This window comes from Chiloscyllium punctatum, chromosome 16 (genome assembly GCF_047496795.1).
Source record: "Chiloscyllium punctatum isolate Juve2018m chromosome 16, sChiPun1.3, whole genome shotgun sequence".
Classification (NCBI taxonomy): domain Eukaryota; kingdom Metazoa; phylum Chordata; class Chondrichthyes; order Orectolobiformes; family Hemiscylliidae; genus Chiloscyllium; species Chiloscyllium punctatum.
The window spans coordinates 18,616,706-18,639,014 of record NC_092754.1 but is presented as its reverse complement, the minus strand read 5'-3'; the positions used below and the strand labels follow the sequence as shown (position 1 = coordinate 18,639,014).

Below are 22,309 nucleotides of genomic sequence, written 5' to 3'. Positions count from 1 at the left end.
TGCCCTCTAGTTCTGGACTCACCCACCTCCAGGAAAAAGACTTTGACTATTTATCCTATCCATGCTCCTCATGATTTTATAAACCCCTGTAAGGTCACCCCTCAGCCTCTGATGCTCCAGAGAAAATAGCTCCTGTCAGTTCAGCCTCTTGCCTATAGCCCAAATCCTCCAATACTGGTAACATCTTCATAAATCTTTTCTGAACCCTTTCAAGTTTCACAACATCCTTCTGATAGGAAGGAGACATGACCTCCCAACTCATTTATTCAATGCTCTGACCAATAAAGGAAAGCATGCCAAATGCCTTCTTCACTATCCTATCTACTGCAACTCTACATTCAAGGAGTTATGAACCTGCACTCCAAGGTCTCTTTGTTCACCAACACTCCTCAGGACCTTACCATTAAGTGTATAAGCCCTGCACTGATTTGCTTGTCCAAAATGCGCAGCTCACATTTATTGATTTAATCTCCATCTGCCACTCCTCAGCCCATTGACCCAAGTGATTAAGATCCTGTTGTAATCTAGGGTAACCTTCTTCACTGTCCACTACACCTCCAATTTTAATGTCATCTGCAAACTATACCTCCTATGCTCACATCCAAATAATTTATATAAATGAAAAGTAGTGGACTCAGCACCAATCCTTGTGGCACAGTGCTGGTCCATATAGATCACATCCACCACTCTGTCCTCATCAATCCTCTTTGCTGTTACTTCAAAAATCTCAATCAAATTTATGAGACGTGATTTCCTACACACAAAGCCATTCTGACTATCCTAAATCAGTCTTTGCCTTTCCAAATGCATGTAAATCCTGCCCCTCAGGATTCCCTCCAACAACTTGCCCACTCCTGACATCAGGCTCACCGGTCTATAGTTCTCTCACTTTTCCTTACCACCTTTCTTACATACTGGCAACACGTTAGCCATACTCTAGTCTTCCAACACCTCACCTGTGTACTCATCTCATTTTATAGTACTGATTTATTCTATATGTAAATTATTCACCACAGTGACTATGCCTTAAAGTTCCTTGAGCTCAACTCTGGAATTGCCCTCATTAGGAACAGGAATCTGGTTGATTATTGACCCCCTTCCCTCCCTCTGCACCTCCCCCCACCCCCATTCTGCTCATTGTGTCTATACCAGCCGTTTTAAAGTGCTGCACCTTGTTTCTCTTGTCAAATACTTAACAATTCTCTTTTCCAACGTTCTTATTGTATCTGTTTCTCACCCACCTATGGAGTGCATGTTTATTGTGTAAACTGAAGCAAATTTTACCATCTCTCCCCTTTTGCCAATTAGTTTGAATGTGAGACTTTACAGATCTGCTAGACAGAGTTACTAAAGCCTCAACTCAATCAGAAAAGAGTTGTAGGGTCCTGGTCTTAACACCTGACTGACATGTGTCTGGTTACACAGAAATTGAAGCAAAAAGGGGTGCTGATCTGTGATTCTTAATGTGTGACCATGTGATTATCATGGACTGGCTGTTCCACAAAACTTAACATTCATCTATTTACTAGAAAGGAAAAAGGCCAGGTTCTTTAAATAAATCCAGTTCTTTCTGAACAGTTACTTTGACTTTCTAGAAATGAATCACTTTGAAAGCTGTTGACCTCATGCTTCTTCCACCATTTCACAATGAACTGATCACAAGAGCAGCAAGGTTTAGTGTCAGGTCAGACTGGAGGAGGCACAACTCATTCTGGAGGTTTGGGGTTGGTCTCCTGCCGCAGCTGCCAGTCTCCCACCTCCTCTTCTGGACAATGACAGCTGCACCGATCATCCGCTGCTGTCACCAGGGCCACAGGAAGATCGTCTAAAAACCAGAAGTAGAGGAGTATGAGGAATGTTGCAAATTGAGTCCTTCTGCTTTATCGCATCTCATCTGTCTTTTTTTAAAACAAATCTCGCTGTAATTTCTCTGGAGCAAAGCAGTTCAGATCATTTTGTTTCTTGTCAGTCTTCAATTTCACGGCCTTATTATCAGTGAGTAATACTTCAGTACTCCAGATCCTACGCTCTGGAATTACCGTTAAACTTCGCTCCCATTCTATCTTCCTTTGAGTCGCTCTTCAAAACCTAAACCTTCGAACAGACTTTAGTAACCTGTCTCCTTCACACAGCCACAGTTTACCTGATGAGGCCCCTACAAAGCACCTCTGGGGGTGGGGGATATTTACCACCTTCAATAGTGCACAGCACAGTGACTAAGTTGTTAGCACTGGCCAGCTACCCGGGTTCGAGTCCAGCTTCGGGCGACTGTCTGTGTGGAGTTTGCACATTCTCCCAGGGTCTGTGTGCATTTCCTCCGGGTGCTCCGGTTTCCTCCCACAATCCAAAGATGTGCAGGCGAGGGGAATTGCCTATAGTGTTAGGTGCATTAGTCAGGGGTAACTATAAGGTAGGGGAATGGGTCTGAGTGGGTTACTCTTCGGAGGGTCGGTTTGGACTTGTTGGAACGAAGGGCCTGTTTCCATACTGTAGGGCATCTAATCTAATGCAAGTCATTGTTAACGTAGACTTTAAGAGCACACAGAGTCCATTCGGCCCTGCAGGTCTCTGCTGATTTACCTGTGCCTCCTCTCACCAAATCTGTCAGGTGTTTTTATTCCCTCCTTCTTTAAGGACAAAACTAGTTTCGCCTGAATTGCCTGTTTCATTACATATAACAATGACCACTACATCATGTTTTATGTATATTTACAATATGCACGGAAAGACAAGAATGCAGCTATTGCTGTAACAATAGTACATTTTGAATGGAATTAAACGTCATACAGACCAAGATAACATTCTCACAAGCCAAGAGGTGAAATGCTGCAGCCATCAATGCATCAACAGTGACAAGCCAAGACAGCTGAGCTGTGGGTAACCATGGCTTCGTGTGATGGTGCTGTTGGTGATGGCGTGAATGTGAGACACGTACTCACCGTGATTTGTTACATCCAGTGGCAGATGCTTCTGTTTTTTTCTATTCTGTACAACGAAGTACAAAGTGAACGGGATGAAGGTGCAAGAGAGCAATATTAAAGCGACAATCCCAACAATGCCCTCATTTTTTGTTGCATCTAAACAGGGAAAAGTGAAAAAGATTGAGGATAAAAGATCTTGAGCTGTTAATTCTCACCATTTCTCAACCAACAATGGAACAGTTATTCTGCTGTTCTTAACAAGTGGACAACAAACAGGACGATGACCGGAAATGATTAAACAATTCCACTATCAATCGTGCCCGAAGTCAAGAGACCAGGATTGAAACTCGAAATTGTGATGCCAAGTGACACTGTCAGTCTGGGTTCAATTCCCAACTTGCTAAAATCAGCATGAAGTCCCTATCTTCTTAATCTCACCAGGAGGTGTAATGACCCTCAGGTTAAACTCACTATGAGTCAGCTCTCTCCAACAATAGGGTAACCCATGGACCTCTGGGACAAGGTAGCTTTTACTTTAGTTACATTGTGTAACCATCTCCTGACTGGCATTGTAGGAATTTCACTAGGTTAGAAAAATCCGAGACCAAGCTAACAAACACAGTCAACATGGTTTCAAAACTGACTATAGCAGTTTGGTTCAATTTAGCTTCAGCCAATAAATTTGGAATGGAACGTCTCAGTAATGGTGACGATGAAACAGCATTGCTTTCACATACAAGATTCTTAGGGGCTTCGACAGGTGTTTCCCATAGTGGGGAGAGTCTGGAACCAGAGATTATTATCTCAGAGAAAGGAGTCACACAGTTAAGACAGAAATGAAAGGGGATTTCTTCTCTTGAGGATAGTGAATCTGTGGAGCTCTTTACCACAGAGGGTCATAGAACATATTTGTTGGCTGTAGGTCGTTAAGTAGATTCAAGACTGAGGTAGATTTTTTTAATCAGTGAGGGAATCAAGGATTACCTGGACAAGACAGGAAAGTGGAGTTGAGGATTATCAAAAAGGCCATAGTTTCATTGGATGGCAGAGCCGGCTTAATGGACTGAATGGCCTCCTGCACCTATTTCTTATAGTGTTACGGATTGCATTTGCTGGAAAACTTTCCTTGCTTTTATTGGGAGACAGTAATTTTGGTCACGAGTTGTGTTTGCTGTAGATCACAGACTCTGAAGAAACTCTGATGCCCTCAGTCCCATGCACTTCCAAATTGCGAGCTGGTGTCAAAACCCACGTCATCAAACCGGTTACTAACTAAGCCATAGCTGGCTTAGGCAGCCACTAACTGAGCAGCATGCATCAGTTTGTTTTTATTGTCAGAATTGCGCAGAGTTAGTTGGTGTCAGATGAATTATTACAATTAGTTGAATAGAAGAAAGAGCCTGAAGGGGTGAATTCAGTCTGTATTCCTGCTCATTACCCAGCGCTGGATCCCAACATCAGTGGGGAGACATTTGGTGTCATTAATGCGAATAGCATTGACTGTCTTGACTGTCCCTGTGGTGCCAGTCAGTGGTCTTGACCATGCAGGTCAGCCCAACCATCACTGGCACACACTGGCAGATACGTGAATGCCCAGGCATCTTCCAGTGTACCCCCAAACTCACCATCTCTGTTTCAATGGCAGAAGTTTAAAACAGAGACCAGGAGAAAGAGCTGTACTGACACAAGCTGACCCTAGCTGTTTTGGTCTTGTCACTCTTATGCATTTCCCTAATCTGAATTTACGAATTCTTGGCTTCTTTCACATTATCTAAAATGCAGAAAAAAAAATCATTAGGAAGTGGCTAACTTCCTCATCTTTATATACTTCTAGTTCATGAGATATATCTGTCGCTAGCAAGTTCAGCATTTACTGCCCTTGAGAAGGTGTGGCTCAGCTGGCTTTGTGATCTACTGCAGTCCTGGAGAGTAGGGTACACTCAGTGCTATCAGGAAGGAGTCCCAGCTCTTTAATCCACAGTGAAGGAATAGCTACACATTTCCAAGCCAGAATGTTGCGTAACTTGGAGAAAGTGCTAAGAAAGAAGGCCTGGCAAATTTTGTACAAAGGACTCGCTGCTGCTAGTGAGAGTAGAGGGATTGAATGTTGACAGTGGTCGATGGGGTGATAATGGTGTGAGATGGGATTTGGGAACCCTGGTATATTTTTGCTGAGCCTGAGTGGATCCTTTCCAATGGTACCTGAAATGTTCCCGAGACTGGCTCACCATCACGGTGTAATCCCAGCACTCCCTCTTTATTCTTTCAGGATTCTCTAATTCTGGGATACACTAGAACAGAATCGTACAGTCCACGAGGATGTCATTCCGCCCATTGTGATTTGACAACTTTGAGAAAACACTATCAGCAAGCCACTCCTCCCTTTGGCAAAGGGCCTTCAGACAGAGTTTATGACCCACATGACCTACCTTCGATCAATGGATTGTCTGGCTGCCTGGGGTTTCTGATTGTAGGTCGGACTGAGGTGGTCAGAAGCTGAGGTGGGGTTGTCATTGGAGCTGCACACTTTACATCCTCCGTCTGTGAACCATTCCTCAGAACTTGGAGACCTTTTGCCAAGCAGCTAGTACAAGAAAGATAAAAGGTGATTAGACACAAACTGTACAAACCTACTCATTCGGCTTTCTGTAGCTGAGATATTTTTAGAAAGTTGTGCAATGACTGGTCTGATCTGTGGGAGGTATTTAAAGTGGTTTTGTTTTATCGTCGCCTGTGAACCCCAGCTGGAGAGCATTATGCATCTAACTTTATCATTCTGAAATAAGTACCTCCAGCCCATACAGTTACAGTATTGTGAGTGAGCCGGATCTGCAAAGAAGGGAAACCATTCCGTCACTTGCTTTCCACAATATTTTAAAGCTCCTTGCTGTGCTGAGGGATGGTGGAAGGATTTTTAAAGCCCTTCATTGCTGCTCCCTGTGGTTATGAGTGAAGCCTTTAAGTTTCCACTACTACCCAGACTCTGGACTCTACTATCAGATATGAGTAGTACAGCCCATGGACGCTCTCATCAAGGGAGATTGCTGTGTGATTGTTATGAAGAAGCAAATTCTTAAAGGGCATTGCTATCAGTACAGCTCCTCTTAAAGGGGGATTCTCCACTCAGTGCATTTGGCTATTTCATGAACAGGAGACTTCAGAGGAACATTATGACCTTGTCATACAGACAGCCTACAAGGTACCTCTGTTTCAAATAGAGTCAGAGAGCTGTACAGCCCATCCATGCCGACCAGATATCCCAACCCAATCTAGTCTCACCTGCTAGCACCCGGCCCATATCCCTCCAAACCCTTCCTATTCATATACCCATCCAGATGCCTCTTAAATGTTGCAATTGTACCAGCCTCCACCACATCCTCTGGCAGCTCATTCCATACAGGTACCACCCTCTGCGTGAAAAAGTTGCCCCTTAGGTCTCTTTTATATCTTTCCCCTCTCACCCTAAGCCTCTGCCCTCTAGTTCTGGACTTCCCCACCACAGGGAAATGACTTTGCCTATTTCTCCTGTCCATGCCCCTCATAATTTTGTAAACCTCTATAAGGTCACCCCTCAGCCTCCGATGCTCCAGGGAAAACAGCCCCAGCCTGTTCAGCCTCTACCTATAGCTCAAATCCTCCAACCCTGGCAACATCCTTGTAAATCATTTCTGAACCCTTTCAAGTTTCACAACATCAAATACTTCTGCAAAGATTTTATTCCCAAAATTCCTGTCCTCCTGAAGGTGTGGCTTTCACTGGGTTCATTGTTATAGCCACTTGCTCTCTGCCTAAGTGGCCTTTGCACATGTATGAGCTTTGACATCATGAACATAGAAATTCATCTACAGGGGGCATCACACACACACTGAAACTCACAGACAGAAGCATCACTCCCTGAGAATTCAATATAGACTCAGGTCAAGACCAAGCTCATTGTTTTTTAAGGATTTTTAAGATACCACAGATTGACTCAGAATCATAAAACACAGAAGCAGGAGTAGGCCATTCGGCTCCTTGAGTCCTGAGCTCTTCATTATGATCATCTCACTCAGTACCCTGTTCCCTCTTTCTCCCCATACCCTCTGATCCATTTACTTCTTAGAACTCAATCTTAAAAGACTAACAATAGTCTTGACTGGTCCCAAGCCTAATATTGTTTTATCACTTAGCTTTATTTCCAATTCCAGAATCGTCCCTGCCTCACACTCCCACTTCCCCAACGTGTCCCTCTGGTCCCACTTCCCCACATCACAGAAGTGCGACCACTCCCTATCTCTGTAACTTTGTCTGGATCTTCCAGATGTCTTCCTTCCTCCAATTCTGTGCATTGATGGTTTCTGCTGGTAGTCATAGCTTCAGCTGTCTGGGCCCTAATTGTTTTTAATTCACTCTGGGCCATGGGAAGATGGTTGTGAGCTGCTGGAATTCCTTCCTAAACCTCTCTGATTTTTCCTCTTCCTCTTCTAATGTCACCTTTTGTGGCTCAGCGTTCAACATTGTTTGAGAGTCGCTCCTGTGGGATGTTTTACATTGATGTAGCATCTTAAACATTGTGTATTGCACTGATGAAAGTTTCCCTCAGAAATATTTCCCCTCAGTCTAACTACAAAGCTCTCTGCTGCTTCCCAAGCCCCTGATACAGCTCTGATTGACAACTCACTCGGTCCAGGGTCGACAGGCTCCACCCTCTGTGTTGGAATATGTACCATTCCTACAGTTACTGCAAACTGTGTCCCTGAAGGAGTCACCTAGGAGGGAGCAAAAATGAACAATTATTTTGTAATTCTAACCTCTCAAAGACCTGCTAACCCTTATTTCATCCTGAACACTCTTGCCCATATCATTGTGAGATGCTGTGAAAGGAATATCATTTGGGAAAACCAGTCATTCAGATAAACAAACATAAATTGGAGACAGCTATTGAGAGGATTCTGTTTGTAACACACACCACCAAGTGAGATACAGTGGGTACAGGGCGATGAGGGTCTCAGAGTGGGGTCACATATAGCGGGTACAGGAGAGTGGGATCACAGAGTGGGTGCAGGGTGACTAGGGTCGCAGAGTGGGTACAGAGGGAAAGGGATCACACAGGGCGGGTGCGGGAGAGTGGGGTCACACAAATTGGTACAGAGGGAGTGGGTCACACAGAGTGGGTATGGGGGAGTCAGTCACACAGAGTGGGTACAGGAGAGTGGGGTCACAGAGTGGGTACAAGAGAATGGAATCACACAGAGTGGGTACACGACGACTAGTGTCTCAGAATGGGTACGGGAGAGTGAGGTCACAGAGAGTGGGTACAGGGGAATGGGGTCACACAGAGTGGGTACAAGGGGTATGGGGTTTTATAGAGCAGGTATAAGACATTGAGTGGTCACAGGGTGAGTGGGATCATTCAAGCCAGTAATGTGGAGGGAGTGGCCAAGCCAGGCAGATTGTTTGCAGTGCCGTTGAGTTTGCTGGTCTGAGGTATGGAATCAACAGCAAAACAGAGAGACCTTTCTCACAAATAGCTCATCTCTCTTAACAACCAACTGTATACTTCCTCCGGGGAGAATCGGAACCTAAAGGCAAGTTCTGTAAACAAAGATACAGGCAAAATACCAGAACCCAGACTCCAAACAATGGAATCCAAATCAGGGGAAGCAGGAAGAAGCTTTCATTGTGATCATTGCCATTGGTTAAGTCATGGCATTCCTATTTAATGGAGGCCATAAAAAGAGAATGTGAAACAAAAGTGGAACATTCTTACCCGAGTCATGCTGACCACAGGATGTGGTTCTGTAATAATCAGTTTTCAGCCAAATCCTGCACTGAGTGACTCAACAAGTTGTGATGCTAAACGTCAAACAGATCTTTTCCACTTCACAAGTTTGGGGGGGGTGGTTTGGTGAGAGGTGAAAGACAAAGGCGCATTGCCCTCAGTTCCTGCAGGTTATGATCTATCTGATCTTGTATTTCCAGATACACATGGGAGTCTGAGCCATTGTTATCTGACTTGTCAGGTAATTAGTCAGAGGAACATTTTTGTGTTTCTTTTCTCCTAAGAATCTTGAATGCAAGTTACTGATGATAATATAACTTTGCAGTGTGAAAACTTAGCAAGGGTACAAGATTGACACCAGAAGAAAGAGTCTGAGACCACCTCGAGTTAGGATTCAAGGATTTGAGACAAACTGCTTCAACCATAATGTGGATAAGTGTGAGATTATCTGCTTCAGTAGCAGGAATGAAGGTGCAGAATATTTCTTTAACGGTGAGAGACTGGAAAGAGAGACAGTCCAAAGAGAGACAGTTGTTGATAAGTCACTGAAAGCTAGCATTCAGGTGCAGTAAGAAATTTTTAAAAAATAGTACGTAGCCTTTACTGCAAAGGGGTTTGAGTTCAGTCTTGCTTCAGTTGTACAGAACACCAACTGGACCACACTGAACCTGAAGTCACGTGTGTATTTCTGGCCTCCTTGCCTATGGAAAGAGTATTTGCAGTAGTGTTTCACCAGACTGGTTTCTGTAATGGTGGCACTGTCCTATAAGGAGGAGAGATAGAGGAGATAGCAACTATATTCATGAGAGTTTGGAAGAATGGAGGATTATCTTATAGAAAACTACCAAATTCTTAAATGGATAGACAGTGTAGATATAGAAAGGATGTTTTCTCTGGCTCTGGTTAAGGGTCTAGAACTAGGGACACCATCTCAGAATAAAAGGCAAACCATTTATGACAGAGATGACAAGGACAGAGGGTGGTGAGTTTTTGAACTTCTCTGCCCCAGAGGGCAATGAGAGCTCAGTCACTGAGTAAGTCAAAGAGAGTTTATAAATTGCTAGTTACTAATGATATCAAGGGATGTGGGAAACGAATGAGAATATGATGCTGAGGTACAACACAACCCATGGCAGGACAGGCTTGAGGGGCTGAATGGCTTACTTTGCTCCTAGTTCCTATATTCCCACAAGCTTAAACAACACAATGGACAGTGTTATCTCTGGTTGGTGTTCTTCATATAAGGAACCATTAATAACAACAGCAGGAGATTTGGACTAGGCCTGGTATAAATATTGGATCAGAGCTGTCTGAGTTTCATAGCATTAACCTGCTCACTATGTTTCACCAGGACAGTCACTTTATTAAAGTAGGTGACCTCACTTTAGAAATAATTGTGAAAAAAAGTTTGAAAGAATTGGAATACTGGCCCTTTCTAATAAGGGATAAGGGTCCACTATTCACAGTGTTTGCCAAGACTTGAGCATGCGGCACCATCAGCTTTCAGCCCAATGGCAAAGCATAGAGTATAGTCGGGTCTTCATGACTCTTCAAAAAAATGCACAGAGTCCAGTTAGCCGGGAGCCCCTTGCTCAGTTGGATGGGTACCACACACTAAGTGAAGATGGAGATTCGCTTCCCAGACAAAGATTCATGGGTCAATGGTGCAAGACACCACGTCTCTTGAGGGAACACTCTCACAGCTAAGATATTTAAATGACAAAACACTCAGACACAGGTTGAGTGAAGGCACGTACATGCCACCATATTATCCAGAAGCAAGACACCGGAGGTTAGGAACTTTTCTGAAGTGCAGTTAATCAGTGGTCCTTTGCTCTTTCTACTCCCTTCCAAAAGAAATTGTAAAAACTACAAGACTTGAAACGATTGCCAGTCTGACACAATCACAGGTCACAAATCTCAAAGGCAACATCTGCCTAAAAAAAAAAGTGTTACAGTAGCTGCCTGTTTGTGATTGTGTTTTGGTTAAGTTTCTGAATCCCTCTACCTATGAGGAAATAGATAGGTCTTGATTTTCTTTGAAGGGAGAGATGTGACATGATGTGTGATGGTGTCAGAGTCTTCATTGTATAATTTATCAAGTAATTACTTGATTTTCATCCTTTATCTCTCTCCCTCTCTGCTCTATGTGGCCCAGTAAAGCATCAGAGATGTGGCGCACCTGAAACTACTGTAAATAACTTGTCATTTTATGCACTTAATAAAACACTGGTGCCCTAATAAATGTAGAGCCACAAAACGTAAAAAAAAATTTTGTAAAGGTAAGTGGTAGGTACAGACTTGTACTGAACTGCAAGTAAATAGAAGCAAGTTATAAGAATCAATCAATTTAACTATCTAGGAAGTACAGTAATATCCAATATCAAAAGCAGCATTGAAACTCAAGAAAGGATTGGACAAGCCAGAAGTAATTCTGTAAAATTCAGCAACGCTCTAAACAGGTCAGAAAGAAGAATCTGAATCAGGAAAGTGTTATGTTTAGTCAGTAATGAATATGGATGTGAAACTTAGAATATTACGAAGACAATGTAAAGAAAATCAACAACTTAGATATGTGCTTAAGAGGAATTTTTGGGTTAAGAGAAAAGAATTAACAAAGGTGGACAGAACAGGATGGGTTCAGCAAGAGAACTCTTCAATAATTCCAAAAGAAAACAAATAGAGTTTTTCAGACATTTTATTTGTGCAAAGAGGTGGAGAGTACTCAACTCAGAAGGATTCATGGAGGAACAATAAGAGGCTAATAACGAAGGAAATAACTACACAGCGTTAAAGATTGACTTTGTCCCAACAACGAGTTCATCTAGTGTTGCTATAAACAAACTCTGGGAGACAATGGTCTCTGAGGTTCCCAGCATAGCACTGAATTAAAACGCCTCATTTTAACAACTCAACATTATGTCCACTATTTAAAAAGGTATTGGCAGAGACCATACCAAAACCAGGTAAGGAAATGGATTCAGCAGTTCATGCAGGTCCCAGTGTGGAACTGAGTCACACTAACCAGGGCCCAGTTTTATTCCCCAGTCTGATGTGGCATGAAACAACGGCAGAGGTTCCAGTTGACCTCAACATCATTGTAATAGTCTGAATCTGACCTACGTTACAGGTCGAGATTGATATTTTCCAATCAAACTGTTTAGAGAAGTTGGGGCAAGTAGGATTTGAACTCAGGCCTCCTGTTTCAGAGATAGGGACACTACCATGTGAGCCCCTACCTGCATGTGGATATTGGGGTCAGGACAGAATTGGACTCAGCCATGAAAACTCTCAGGATATAATAGAAAGGGATGTGCGGCTTCTATTTATCCCAAAGTTCTGACATGAAAGATTTGTAAGAAATGGAGAGAAGGAGAAGAGTAGGATTGAGACAGAGGCATTTTGGAGAGTTGAAAGATGAAACAGCAATGACCAGGCAATATGCTGACGATAAAGAACCGTACTGATGCAATACTCAAACTATATCCCGACAACGTTCAGATAGTTATTAAATAGGAATAAAACAAACATTTCAAATAAAACTAGTCTCTTCAGGACCCCTTACCTTTCTGTTGCACTTGTTGTCCTTTCTTGCACACTTTATGGGCTTGACAGGAGCTGCACTCTTTATTTGCACACATGAAACCCTCGACACATCGACACTTGGTGTTGGAGGTTGATGTACAGGGTGCTAAGGCCAAAAATTTCCCTTTCAAAAACAGAAAAACTCACGTCATTGAGAGGACTAGCACTTGAAATGAATGGATAGAAGGAAGAGTAGAAAAGGGAGAGAGGATAAAACACTGGCAAAAAGAGAAGCATAGGAACATGACATAGGAGCACGAGTAGGCCATTCAACTCTTCAAGCCCACTCGGCCATTCAGTTAGATCAGGGGCAAACTTCTCCTTCAACACCACTCTCCCACACTATCCCTGTATCGTGGATGATTTTAATATATGGAAACTTATAAACCTCAGTGTTGGACATATATATTTGATATAGCCCCCTGGAGTAGAGAGTTCAAAAGATTTGTCACTCTCTGTGTGAAGAAATTCCTCCTCAGCTCAGTTCTATATGACCTGCACCTTATTCTGAGACAGTCTTCCCTGATTCTACACCCTCCAGCCAAGGGAAGAATCCTGCAGTAATCCATAGATCCCTGTACAAATTGCATATGTTCGAATGATAGCACTTCTCTTTCTTCTAAGCTTCTGATCTGCTTGTCATCTCAACTTGACCTTCTTGTAACCCTTGACTCCTTTGTATATCAAACATCTCTCTCACTTAATCTTGAATTTATTCAATGACACAGCCTCCACTGCTTACAGACTAATAACTGTAAGAAAAAAACCTAATCTGTCATAAAAGGAAGATCTCGCACTCTTAAATTATGTTGCCTAATGTAATTCTAGTCTCCTCACAAAAAAATAACATCCTCAGTATCCACCCTGACCAGTGCCCTTAAGACATTGTATCTCAATAGATCACCTCTCATTCCTTCTAAACTCCAACTGGGTAAAGCTCAACCAGTTCAGCCTTTCTTCATAAAATAATGCTTTCATTTTAAGAATGAGTCAAGTGGATCTTCTCTGAATTGCTTTGAACATAATTATATCCTTTATCGAATAATGAGACCAAAGATGTACACAGTATGGTGGTTGTGATCTCTCCGAGATCCTGTACAGTGTAGTAAAACTTCCCTATTTTCACAGTCTGCTCCTCTTGCCTTCCTAACACTGACTGTATCTGCAAAGTAACTTTGTGATTCATGTAGCAGGACACTCAGTTCCCCCCCTCATACACCAAGGTTCTGGAATCTCTCTCTCTCTTTAATTAAAATGTGTTTGTAATTCTTCTTGCCGATGTTGACAATATACTTTTGCCAACCCACTAGGTGTCCTTTTTCAGATCCTTCAGGACCTGACAGTAAATGCACAGCAAGAGAGCGCCAGGTCCTGTTTGTAGAAGGCACCTACCTCCAGTACACAGTTGGCACCTGTTGCAGAAATGGCCATGATTTTGGTTCTCTGTGTACGATCCTGCTGGACAGGGGGTGCACACATGCTTGTTAGAATCCAAATACCAGCCTGTTGACAAGAAAAATGGTCACTATTTTAATCACTAAATAGTCAAAATAATTGACAGCGAGCACAGTTCTCCTCCATTCCTCCTCGAAACTCTTGTCCTATGTTTATTTCCTCAAAGAGCATTCAACCTCCAGGACCTTACCATTCTCAGAATGTGTTAGTGAGCATGAAAGGATCAAACCAGATTTGAGAGCAGGAGGCTGGGACTAACTGAATAGTTAATTTCAATTTCAGAATCAGAATATGCATGATGAGCCAAATGGGCACTTCCCAGTTTGCACCTTGCTGTGAATCTAAACTTGTTCTTGCCTGATAACCTGCCAGAACTCCCAGCACTGGACCAGGTGGATGTTTTCTCATAATGGGAGACTAGAATCAAAAGAATACAATTGGATAACAATAGGACAGATGAGATCTATTTTTTTTTCTCTGAGCGTTGTTAGTCTGTGGAATTCTTGTGGTAATAACAGAGGCAGTTTAATACATGCGAGACAAAAAAAACCCCTAAAGAACTGCAGAGGCTGGAAATCAGAAACAAAAAAGTATGAAATGTTAATTCTGCTTTCTCTCCATGGACCTGCTGAGTTTTTCCAGCAATTTTTGTTTTAAAACTAATTAGTTTTGTGTTCTAAGGCACTGTCTTTCCACATCTGGGAATTGACATTGAATTTCCCTTGGCAGGGGCTGGCTGGAAGGAAAACACCCAATATTCCCACCTTGCTTTCAACAGCTCAGCTGAGTCACTCAGAATCAATGAAATTAAATTTAATCCAAACCATTCAATTCACTGTCCTTCTCTTTCCTTGCTTGCCTTCCTCTTTCTTTTGCTCCATCTCTCCCCATTTCTCTTTGAGCAGGGCCAGTCAACAGGGAGACAAAATATTTCTTCATCTTGTAAAGTACTCCAATGAGATTTCCCACAGGATAATTTACTCTACTGGGTAGGGGAAGGAGAGGGGGTAGGTTTATGCACAAAATCCAGGCTGACAGTCCAGTGCAGTGTGGAGGAAGTGCTACATTGTTAGAGGTATTTTCTATCAGAGCAGATGCTAAACTTGGGCTTTCTTGAATGGATGTAGATAATCCTTGGCATTATTAGAAATAGGAGCAAAGGGGATATTCTTGGTAATCTAGCCAATATATGTCCCTCAATCAACAACAGTACAAATGATTATCTGGCTATTATCACATTGCTGTTTGAGAGAATTTGTTCTGAGTCAAACAGCTACCACTACTCTCACAGTGACTATATTTGAACACGTTGCTGGACAGAGTTTTGACGCTTCCTGTAATTGTGAAAGACTCTATACAAATGCAAATATATTCTTCCTTTGAATTAAACACTGGTCCTTCAAACAGACATTGAACAGCTTTAAATTTGTACTAAATTGTTTGAAGGGTGATTCTTGAACTACTTAATTAACCATGTCACATTTGCATCAGAGCTATTTATAAACATGAAAATTCCCAGTTAGTAATTGCATCTGAATGTTACCCCGGTATTCTATCTGATGACTCACCTTATTACCTTCTCTTTTGCCTCTCTTTTATCATCATATATGTAGTAAGTCTGCTTCTTCATAACTGCCCCCTTAGTTCTGCATCGCCTCACTCCCTGAGTCAGTGCCTCACCCTACCTTCTTTCATTCTCTCAGACCCTCATTCCTCAGACTTTAAGAACAGGAATAAGCTATTCAGCCCATCAAGCTTATTCCAGTATGTAATATAATCATGGCTGACTGGAGCTTCAATATCTTTTACTCACAACATCCCCAAAACTTGTTATGCCATTGATAATCAGAAATCTATCAAACGGTAATTTAAACATACTGAAAGGCTGAGCTTCCACAGCCCACGGCATAGACAATCCAAAGATACACATCCTCTTATTTCTTCCTCTTATTTCTTCCCATCTCAGTCCTAAATGGCAAGCCCCTTATTTTCAAATCGTGTCACTTTATTGTAGACTCTCCAATCAAGGGAAAGATTTTACCTACATCTACCTGGTGTATCCCGTCAGGTACTTGGTAGTTTTCAGTTAGATCAACACTCATTCACTCACTACATCTGCACCCATGTGCTGCGTGATATTCGGTTCTTAATTTCAATGTGATTATATGGACCAGTTGGTCTGAAATTTGATTCCTGATCCATTCTGAGTTAAAAATGTGTTGCTGGAAAAGCGCAGCAGGTCAGGCAGCATCCAAGGAACAGGAGAATCGATGTTTTGGGCATGAGCCCTTCTTCAGAAATTCCTGAAGAAGGGCTCATGCCCAAAATGTCGATTCCCCTGCTCCTTGGATGCTGCCTGACCTGCTGCGCTTTTCCAGCAACACATTTTCAGCTCTGATCTCCAGCATCTGCAGTCCTCACTTTCTCCCATTCTGAATTAGACAGGATGGTACAACTGATCTAAATCAACTCCAGGCTAAAGAGGGGAGAGGCTATCAGTGAACATCCTATACATTTATGGGTTTCAGTTGGAGAACACCTTCTAGCCAAGGGCACTGAGGTTAATGACTGACTGAAATTGCTACCTCAGCATAGGTTGGAGATTGTACTTAGCACTGTCTTGGACTTGGATGATGAGACCAGAGACAGAATAATTGTCTATTAAACCATTTGAGAGTTCTCCCTGTAACTGTGGGGGAGACTGGTGCTCATCTTAGATTTCCAAGATGGCACTGGCATGGGTAGGTAGTGTTTGGGCTCGTTAGAACCCAACCGTTCCAAGCCTGCGTTTTTGAGGCCAGAGTGGTATTGGTGGATGGTGGCTAGATTGTAGGCAGCATGAACCAGGTAGGCCCACAGCCTGGACTCTTGGTGGTGAGACCCAGAGCAGGGACTCCTGGCAGTAGTAGTCCCAGAGCCTGGACTCTCAGCAGGGTGGGCAAGGTAAGGCAACAGCAGAACTAGGGTATCCTGGAGCATCAGCATGGTCATTGCTGTTCCCAGAATGGGACTGCTTAAAGACCAGAACACCTTGCCTGGATTTTATAGGAACCCTAAGGCCATACTTGAGACCCCAGTTTGAACCAAAGATAAACTTTAAGTAATTTCTTTTTTGTCCTTATTATAATTCAAAATAACACTGGATTATGGCTATAAAACACTTTTCATTCTATCTTCAAGATATACATGACGATAAATAAGTCATACATCATTCATCCATCTGTGTATTACACTCACTGCTTGCCAGAACATGAACAGCATTATCCTTTCACTGTTTGGCACCTGGTTAGAAATGTTCTCATAACCACCAATAAATATTTTGGGGAATCACTCAGATCACCAGTGCACTCTGTCCTCACGTGGAGCTGCTGGTCTTGGGGAATACCAGACAGTGGAATTGGATGCTGGATAGGTTCCCTCTGCTAGTAGGGGATGGAGTAACAATGCAAGAACAGCTTGTGAGCATTGAGGGACAGGACAGTGTTAAGGGAACGGGGAATACTGAGATCCCCATCCCTCCCCCAAAAAATACACATTGCATAACCAGTTGGTGGATTTCCCTGCCAGATAATTATCTAGAGATTTGGGGGAGTTTTTGAGCATTTCTGCTTCCTGGAATAAGCAAGAAATATCAAGAAACAGTTCAGATGCCTTCTGTCCCAATGCCCTTCGCGTGGCTCAGTACAGTTTCCCCAGCACAGGAAGATCCCAGGAACAGAGTATGAAGGAGCAGCTTGACACTAAAAGGTTTGGGGGGGTGGGGGGTGGGATGGTAATGAAACCCCAGAACTCAGAAGCAGGGTAAGCAGGGTTGGGGGAGGGGAGAGAGGAGACGAACAGGGAAGGGGAGTGGGCACGGGGGGAACGGATAAAGCGGCAGAGGGATGGGAGGAAGGAAGAATAGGGAGGAGAGGCGGGGGAGTTGTTAAAGGTAGAAGGGAGGGGCATGGGGTAATGGGGAAGGGGCTAGGGAAGGCCATCAGTCCTGTAGGGATGTCCAGCCCTGATCATTATCGAGGCCGGCGACTCATAAAGTTGGAATCTGACTGCAGAGATCTTCATAGAGTGTGACTGGACTGTCAGTCAGAGAGCAAACGGCAATGTTTCACAAGAATAAAAACTCCAACAAAATTCTGTAGTCGGGGTTTTTAGGAGTGCCTAGGGGCATGGGTAACGGTCACACATTATCGCTGTCTGGAGGAGTCAGTGACCCCCCGGAAACCATAGGAGAATCGAGCTGCAAAATCCCCAAAACCAGGGAGACGTTAACGGTTCCCCCAACGCCACTCTTTTTCTTTTAAAATGACCGCGGACACTTTAAAGGATCTGTCTCCCAGTGAATGTGAGGGAGTTGCTTGGCTGTTCACCAAGCCCGCTGGTGACCTCCGTCTCAGTTTGTTATATAACCCCCCCACCTCTGACATCAGGAGGTTACAGAAAATGGGTTGGAAACAGAAAAAAAGAGAGCGATGAGGGGAGGTCTGAGATAAGGATTGAAAGAGGGACAGAGGGTGAGAGAGAGAAGGGGGAACTCAGAGAGGGAGAGAGACACTTGAAGTAGGACAACGCGAGTCTGCGAGATAAACAAAGCTAAAGAGAAAGATTGCGGCAGATAGAGAGCGCTGTACACAAATAGATAAGCGGTCTGGGTAACATACATTCCCCAATAATGGAGATTTTGGTTTGTTAACTCTCTCTCTGACATTGGTCAGGTGTGCATGATCGAACCAGCTCCAGGTCAGATTCAGTCAGCACACCTTCAATCCCAGTAAAACACAGCAGGAGCGCGGGAAAGAGCGTCCTACATCCAAGTTAATTGGATCTGCAGTAGCCTGGCTCCCCTACCTGCAGGGCAGTCCTTGTCCGATGACACCTTGACCAGCGGGAGGAGCACCAGTAGCAGAGGCCAGCTCTCCATCCTCTCTGTACCCGGGCCGTTCTCACAGTGAACTGAGAGACTGCCCTCACTAACTCAGGGTTTAGCCAAAGCTACGGGAGGGGGCGGCCTGGCTGACGTTCTGGGGGACGGGGGGGAAATCCCCAGAATTTACGAGCCCTGGGGGTGAGGGTTAAACCTGCCCCCTCCCTCAGACACACGAAACATCCGGAGGGATACCACCGGCTCACGCAAAGGTCCCGCCCCTTCACCCAGAAGCAGCGAGCAGCGTTCATTCTGTCCCTCTGACTGTGCTATCCCACTCTCGGCTTCTCCACATTTCAAGCGGGTGATGGACTTTCCCAGGTTTATGATCTGGTCATTCTGGTAACTCTGAATGATGTAAGGACTGGAGTGCTCTCACCGAGATGGTTCTCCCGCCCCCTCCCCCCTCCTGGATACTGTCAACAGAGAAATGAGCCACATCTCCAGCAGCAAAGCTGACCCCTGTCAGAGGACTGGTCCAGGGGGTAGTGCTTCTGTCTGGGAGCCATCACATCACAGAAGCGAGCACACGCTGCTGTACTGTGGAGGGGCTGCTGTTCTGGTGGCAAATTCAACTGCGCGCTCAGAGGAGTGTAAACCGTTCAAGAAATCAGCTGCTTGCTTTTGTAAATTGGCCACCACCTTTCCTTCGTGGTCACAGTGGCTGCACAACAACTTGCATTCATATAGCACCTTTGACAGAATAAAACATCCCAAGGCCTTGCCTTAAGACTATGAGCATTGGGTTGCTCCGCCATTCCATAAGATCACAGCTGAACCAACATTTCTCACAACCATTCCTCTGCCCTTTAGCCTCTGTTTCCCTGCTGGGCCTGTCTGTGGCAGGGATTTCTGAAGGCACACAAACTCAAAGAGCAGAAATTGCTCCTGGTCCCAGGCTGAAATTGACGTTCCTTTATTCTGGGGACGCTCTGCCCAACGGACTCTCCCACTAGAAGAAACATACTCTCAGTATTAACTCTGTCTCGTCCCTTAAGAATCCTCTAGGCTTTAATAAGTCCACCCCTCGTTTTTCTAAACTCGAATAAGTCCCAATCTATTCAGCTTTTGCTCATTCAGGAATCCCTCCTTAGCAGGGATCATCCCAGTGATCCTGCTCGGAACTGCTTTCGATTAAATAATATCTTTCCTTGGATGAGGAACCTAAATTGGTGACCCATTTGTAGCCTCCCCCGCACCTTGTACAGCTGCAGTGACTAGTTTCACAGTAGCCTCATGAAGAGCAGAGGTGCATCTAGTCCAAAACTTGGACATAAAAGTAGATTTTCAGGAATTTTTTAGGGGGTTAGATAGGGTTGACAGTGAGAACCTTTTTCCACGTATGGAGTCAGCTATTACAAGGGGGCATAGCTTTAAATTAAGGGGGGGTAGAAATGGGACTGATGTTAGGGGTAGGTTCTTCACTCAGCCAGTCGTAAGTTCATGGAACGCCCTGCCAGTAGCAGTAGTGGACTCTCCCTCTTTATGGGTATTTAAGTGGGCATTGGATAGGTATATGGAGGATAGTGGGTTAGTGTAGGTTAGGTGGGCTTTGATCGGCGCAACATCGAGGGCCGAAGGGCCTGTACTGCGCTGTATTCTTCTATGTTCTATGTTTTTAAGGAAGGTGGAGGAGCGAAGGTTTAAAGACGGAATCTCAGAGTTTCCTTCAATCCTAATCCATTGGCCGTAACGTTTTGGGATGTTTGGAAATGTCGAAAAGTGTGGGGCTGGAAAAGCACAGCAGCTCAGGCAGCATCCGAGGAGCAGGAAAATCGACGTTTCCCTTCTTCAGGGAGGGCTCCTGCTGTGCTTTTCCAGCACCACTCTAACCTTGACCCTAATCTCCAGCATCTGTAGTCCTCACTTTCGCCTCAGCCGGGGGGACACTCTAACTGACCGCCAACTGGGTGCAGGCAGGCGGGATAAAATCCTTTCTGATTCCACTCCGGAATCCCGAGCTCTTACTTTAAGGAGGTTCCCGGTCCCCGGTCCCCGATTCCACATGAAACAGTTCCTTTTTTTTCCCCCAAATCTTGATGCCAATCTTTCCCCGTGACCATTCTGAACAGCTGGACTCCCTACTGAACGTACAAAATTGCTGCTAACTGAATTCTCGCTGCTTAAGAGGAAGAAAGCGTATTCGCACCTTCGTTTGTTTCCCCCCTCCCTCCACTCGTTTCTAAAATCTATAAACGTAGCCATTTATCATTCACTGTGAAACAAAATCTGTATGGGATATGAAGCCGTTCCCGCATCCAAGAAAGCTGTTTTTATTTGGAATTATGGCTGGTTCGCAAATGCACGTATAGTAACTGCGGCTCCTCTCATCGTTAAATTGACATATTTGTGGTTTCTTTGATATTCATACTCCCTGATTGTATCTAATCTCCATACCGCCGTGTCATGTGGCGCACGTTGTCACATTCGCTCTCCCCCACGCTCAGGCCATTTATATCAAGAGCTCTGATTAATCCAACAGTTTGAGGGATATCCCACAGCCTGAGGGATGAACCAGAGTTTTCGATGTGAATGGCCTGAAATGGAACACGCCACTTCCTAAACTCTCTCAGAAAGATTGAGGAGACTCCATCGCTTCAACAGGCTTTAAAATAAAATAAAGTAGCTGAGGATGCTGGAAACCTGAATTGAAAACAGAAAGCGCTGGAGAGACTCAGCAGGTCTGGCAGCAACTGTGGAGAGAGTAACCGAATGACTCTTCCAAGAATAAATAATACATTTCAATGAAGGTTTTCAGTCACATCCTATTCCTGTTTCAGTGTCACTGTCGTGTCACTCTGACAATATGATCGATGACTCACACCAATTATTGTCAGGGATTGGTGTTGAAATATTCAGCAATGAGTCAGCCAGTTCAATTCCTCTGATGTTGGCCAGGAATGTCCCAGACTTGTGCCAAGGGACGGTGGAGGTTTTAAAGTTGGCTTCAATGTCCCTCGACTATGACCAAGATTCCCACTCCTGATCACTATCCCATTAAGCCAGGTCCCACACCATTTCCTGGAAAATATATTGTAGGTGGGAGTCAAATGGGGACAGGTTGGGTTCAGCAGCAATGCACCTTTACAGCTACGTAATCTCCTTGAATTCAGAGAAACCTCCTTTCAGTCTGAATACCTCTCCTGCCTTGTCCTTATTTCTACTCAAGTATGCAACTAGCTTCTCTTTAAAAACATCAGCCCTCTCCATTTCAAACTTTTTTTGTTTGAAGGACTTCCCTGTTCTCACTGTTCTCTGAGTCAGAATGTTTAAGTTAGATTCTTCATTTGATGTATTGGGTATAATTATTGGGATTGGTCTTTTTTGATACTTTGAGCATGTCAGTGAATATAACAGCAAAGTCAGGTTTTGTTTCTAAATTAACCTGTTCAAACATGTTATTACACATCTCTGTACAAATATACACACATCTGGACATTGTACCTTATCATTCCATTCAATCTTCTCTAAGTAGGGAGTGTGTTAATCTACAAATCTATTGACTCAAACTATTTACAGTCTCACATCCTTTAAAATGGCATACTGTGACATCCCAATGGCACTTAAACCCAGGCTTCCTAGCACTACCACTACACCACAAGAGCCCTGTTACAGTCAAATCCTTGCTTTGACAAGTTCACATTATTCGATCCAACATTAACACTC

At 43.9% G+C, this 22,309-nt stretch overlaps 1 protein-coding gene across 1 annotated transcript; it reads right to left on the bottom strand.

Moving 5' to 3' along the window:
• Positions 1 to 1,137: 1,137 nt before the first annotated feature.
• Positions 1,138 to 18,767, bottom strand: LOC140486845 (tumor necrosis factor receptor superfamily member 9-like). The gene is made up of 7 exons (XM_072585898.1): positions 18,568 to 18,767; positions 13,660 to 13,770; positions 12,248 to 12,391; positions 7,582 to 7,669; positions 5,351 to 5,505; positions 2,940 to 3,077; positions 1,138 to 1,825 (listed from the first exon to the last, which is right to left on the bottom strand). The coding sequence occupies exons 1-7, from the start codon at positions 18,638 to 18,640 to the stop codon at positions 1,707 to 1,709; spliced, it is 828 nt and encodes a 275-aa protein (XP_072441999.1). The 5' UTR covers positions 18,641 to 18,767; the 3' UTR covers positions 1,138 to 1,706.
• Positions 18,768 to 22,309: the final 3,542 nt, after the last annotated feature.

Bases quoted from the DNA above. Each gene is read 5' to 3' on its own strand.
- LOC140486845 (XM_072585898.1), bottom strand. From the start codon at position 18,640: ATGGAGAGCTGGCCTCTGCTACTGGTGCTCCTCCCGCTGGTCAAGGTG. The intron at 13,771-18,567 runs GTAGGGGAGCCA...TCTTGTCAACAG, and splicing joins GGACAAGGACTGCCCTGCAG to GCTGGTATTTGGATTCTAAC. The intron at 12,392-13,659 runs GTAGGTGCCTTC...TGTTTTTGAAAG, and splicing joins GTGCCAACTGTGTACTGGAG to GGAAATTTTTGGCCTTAGCA.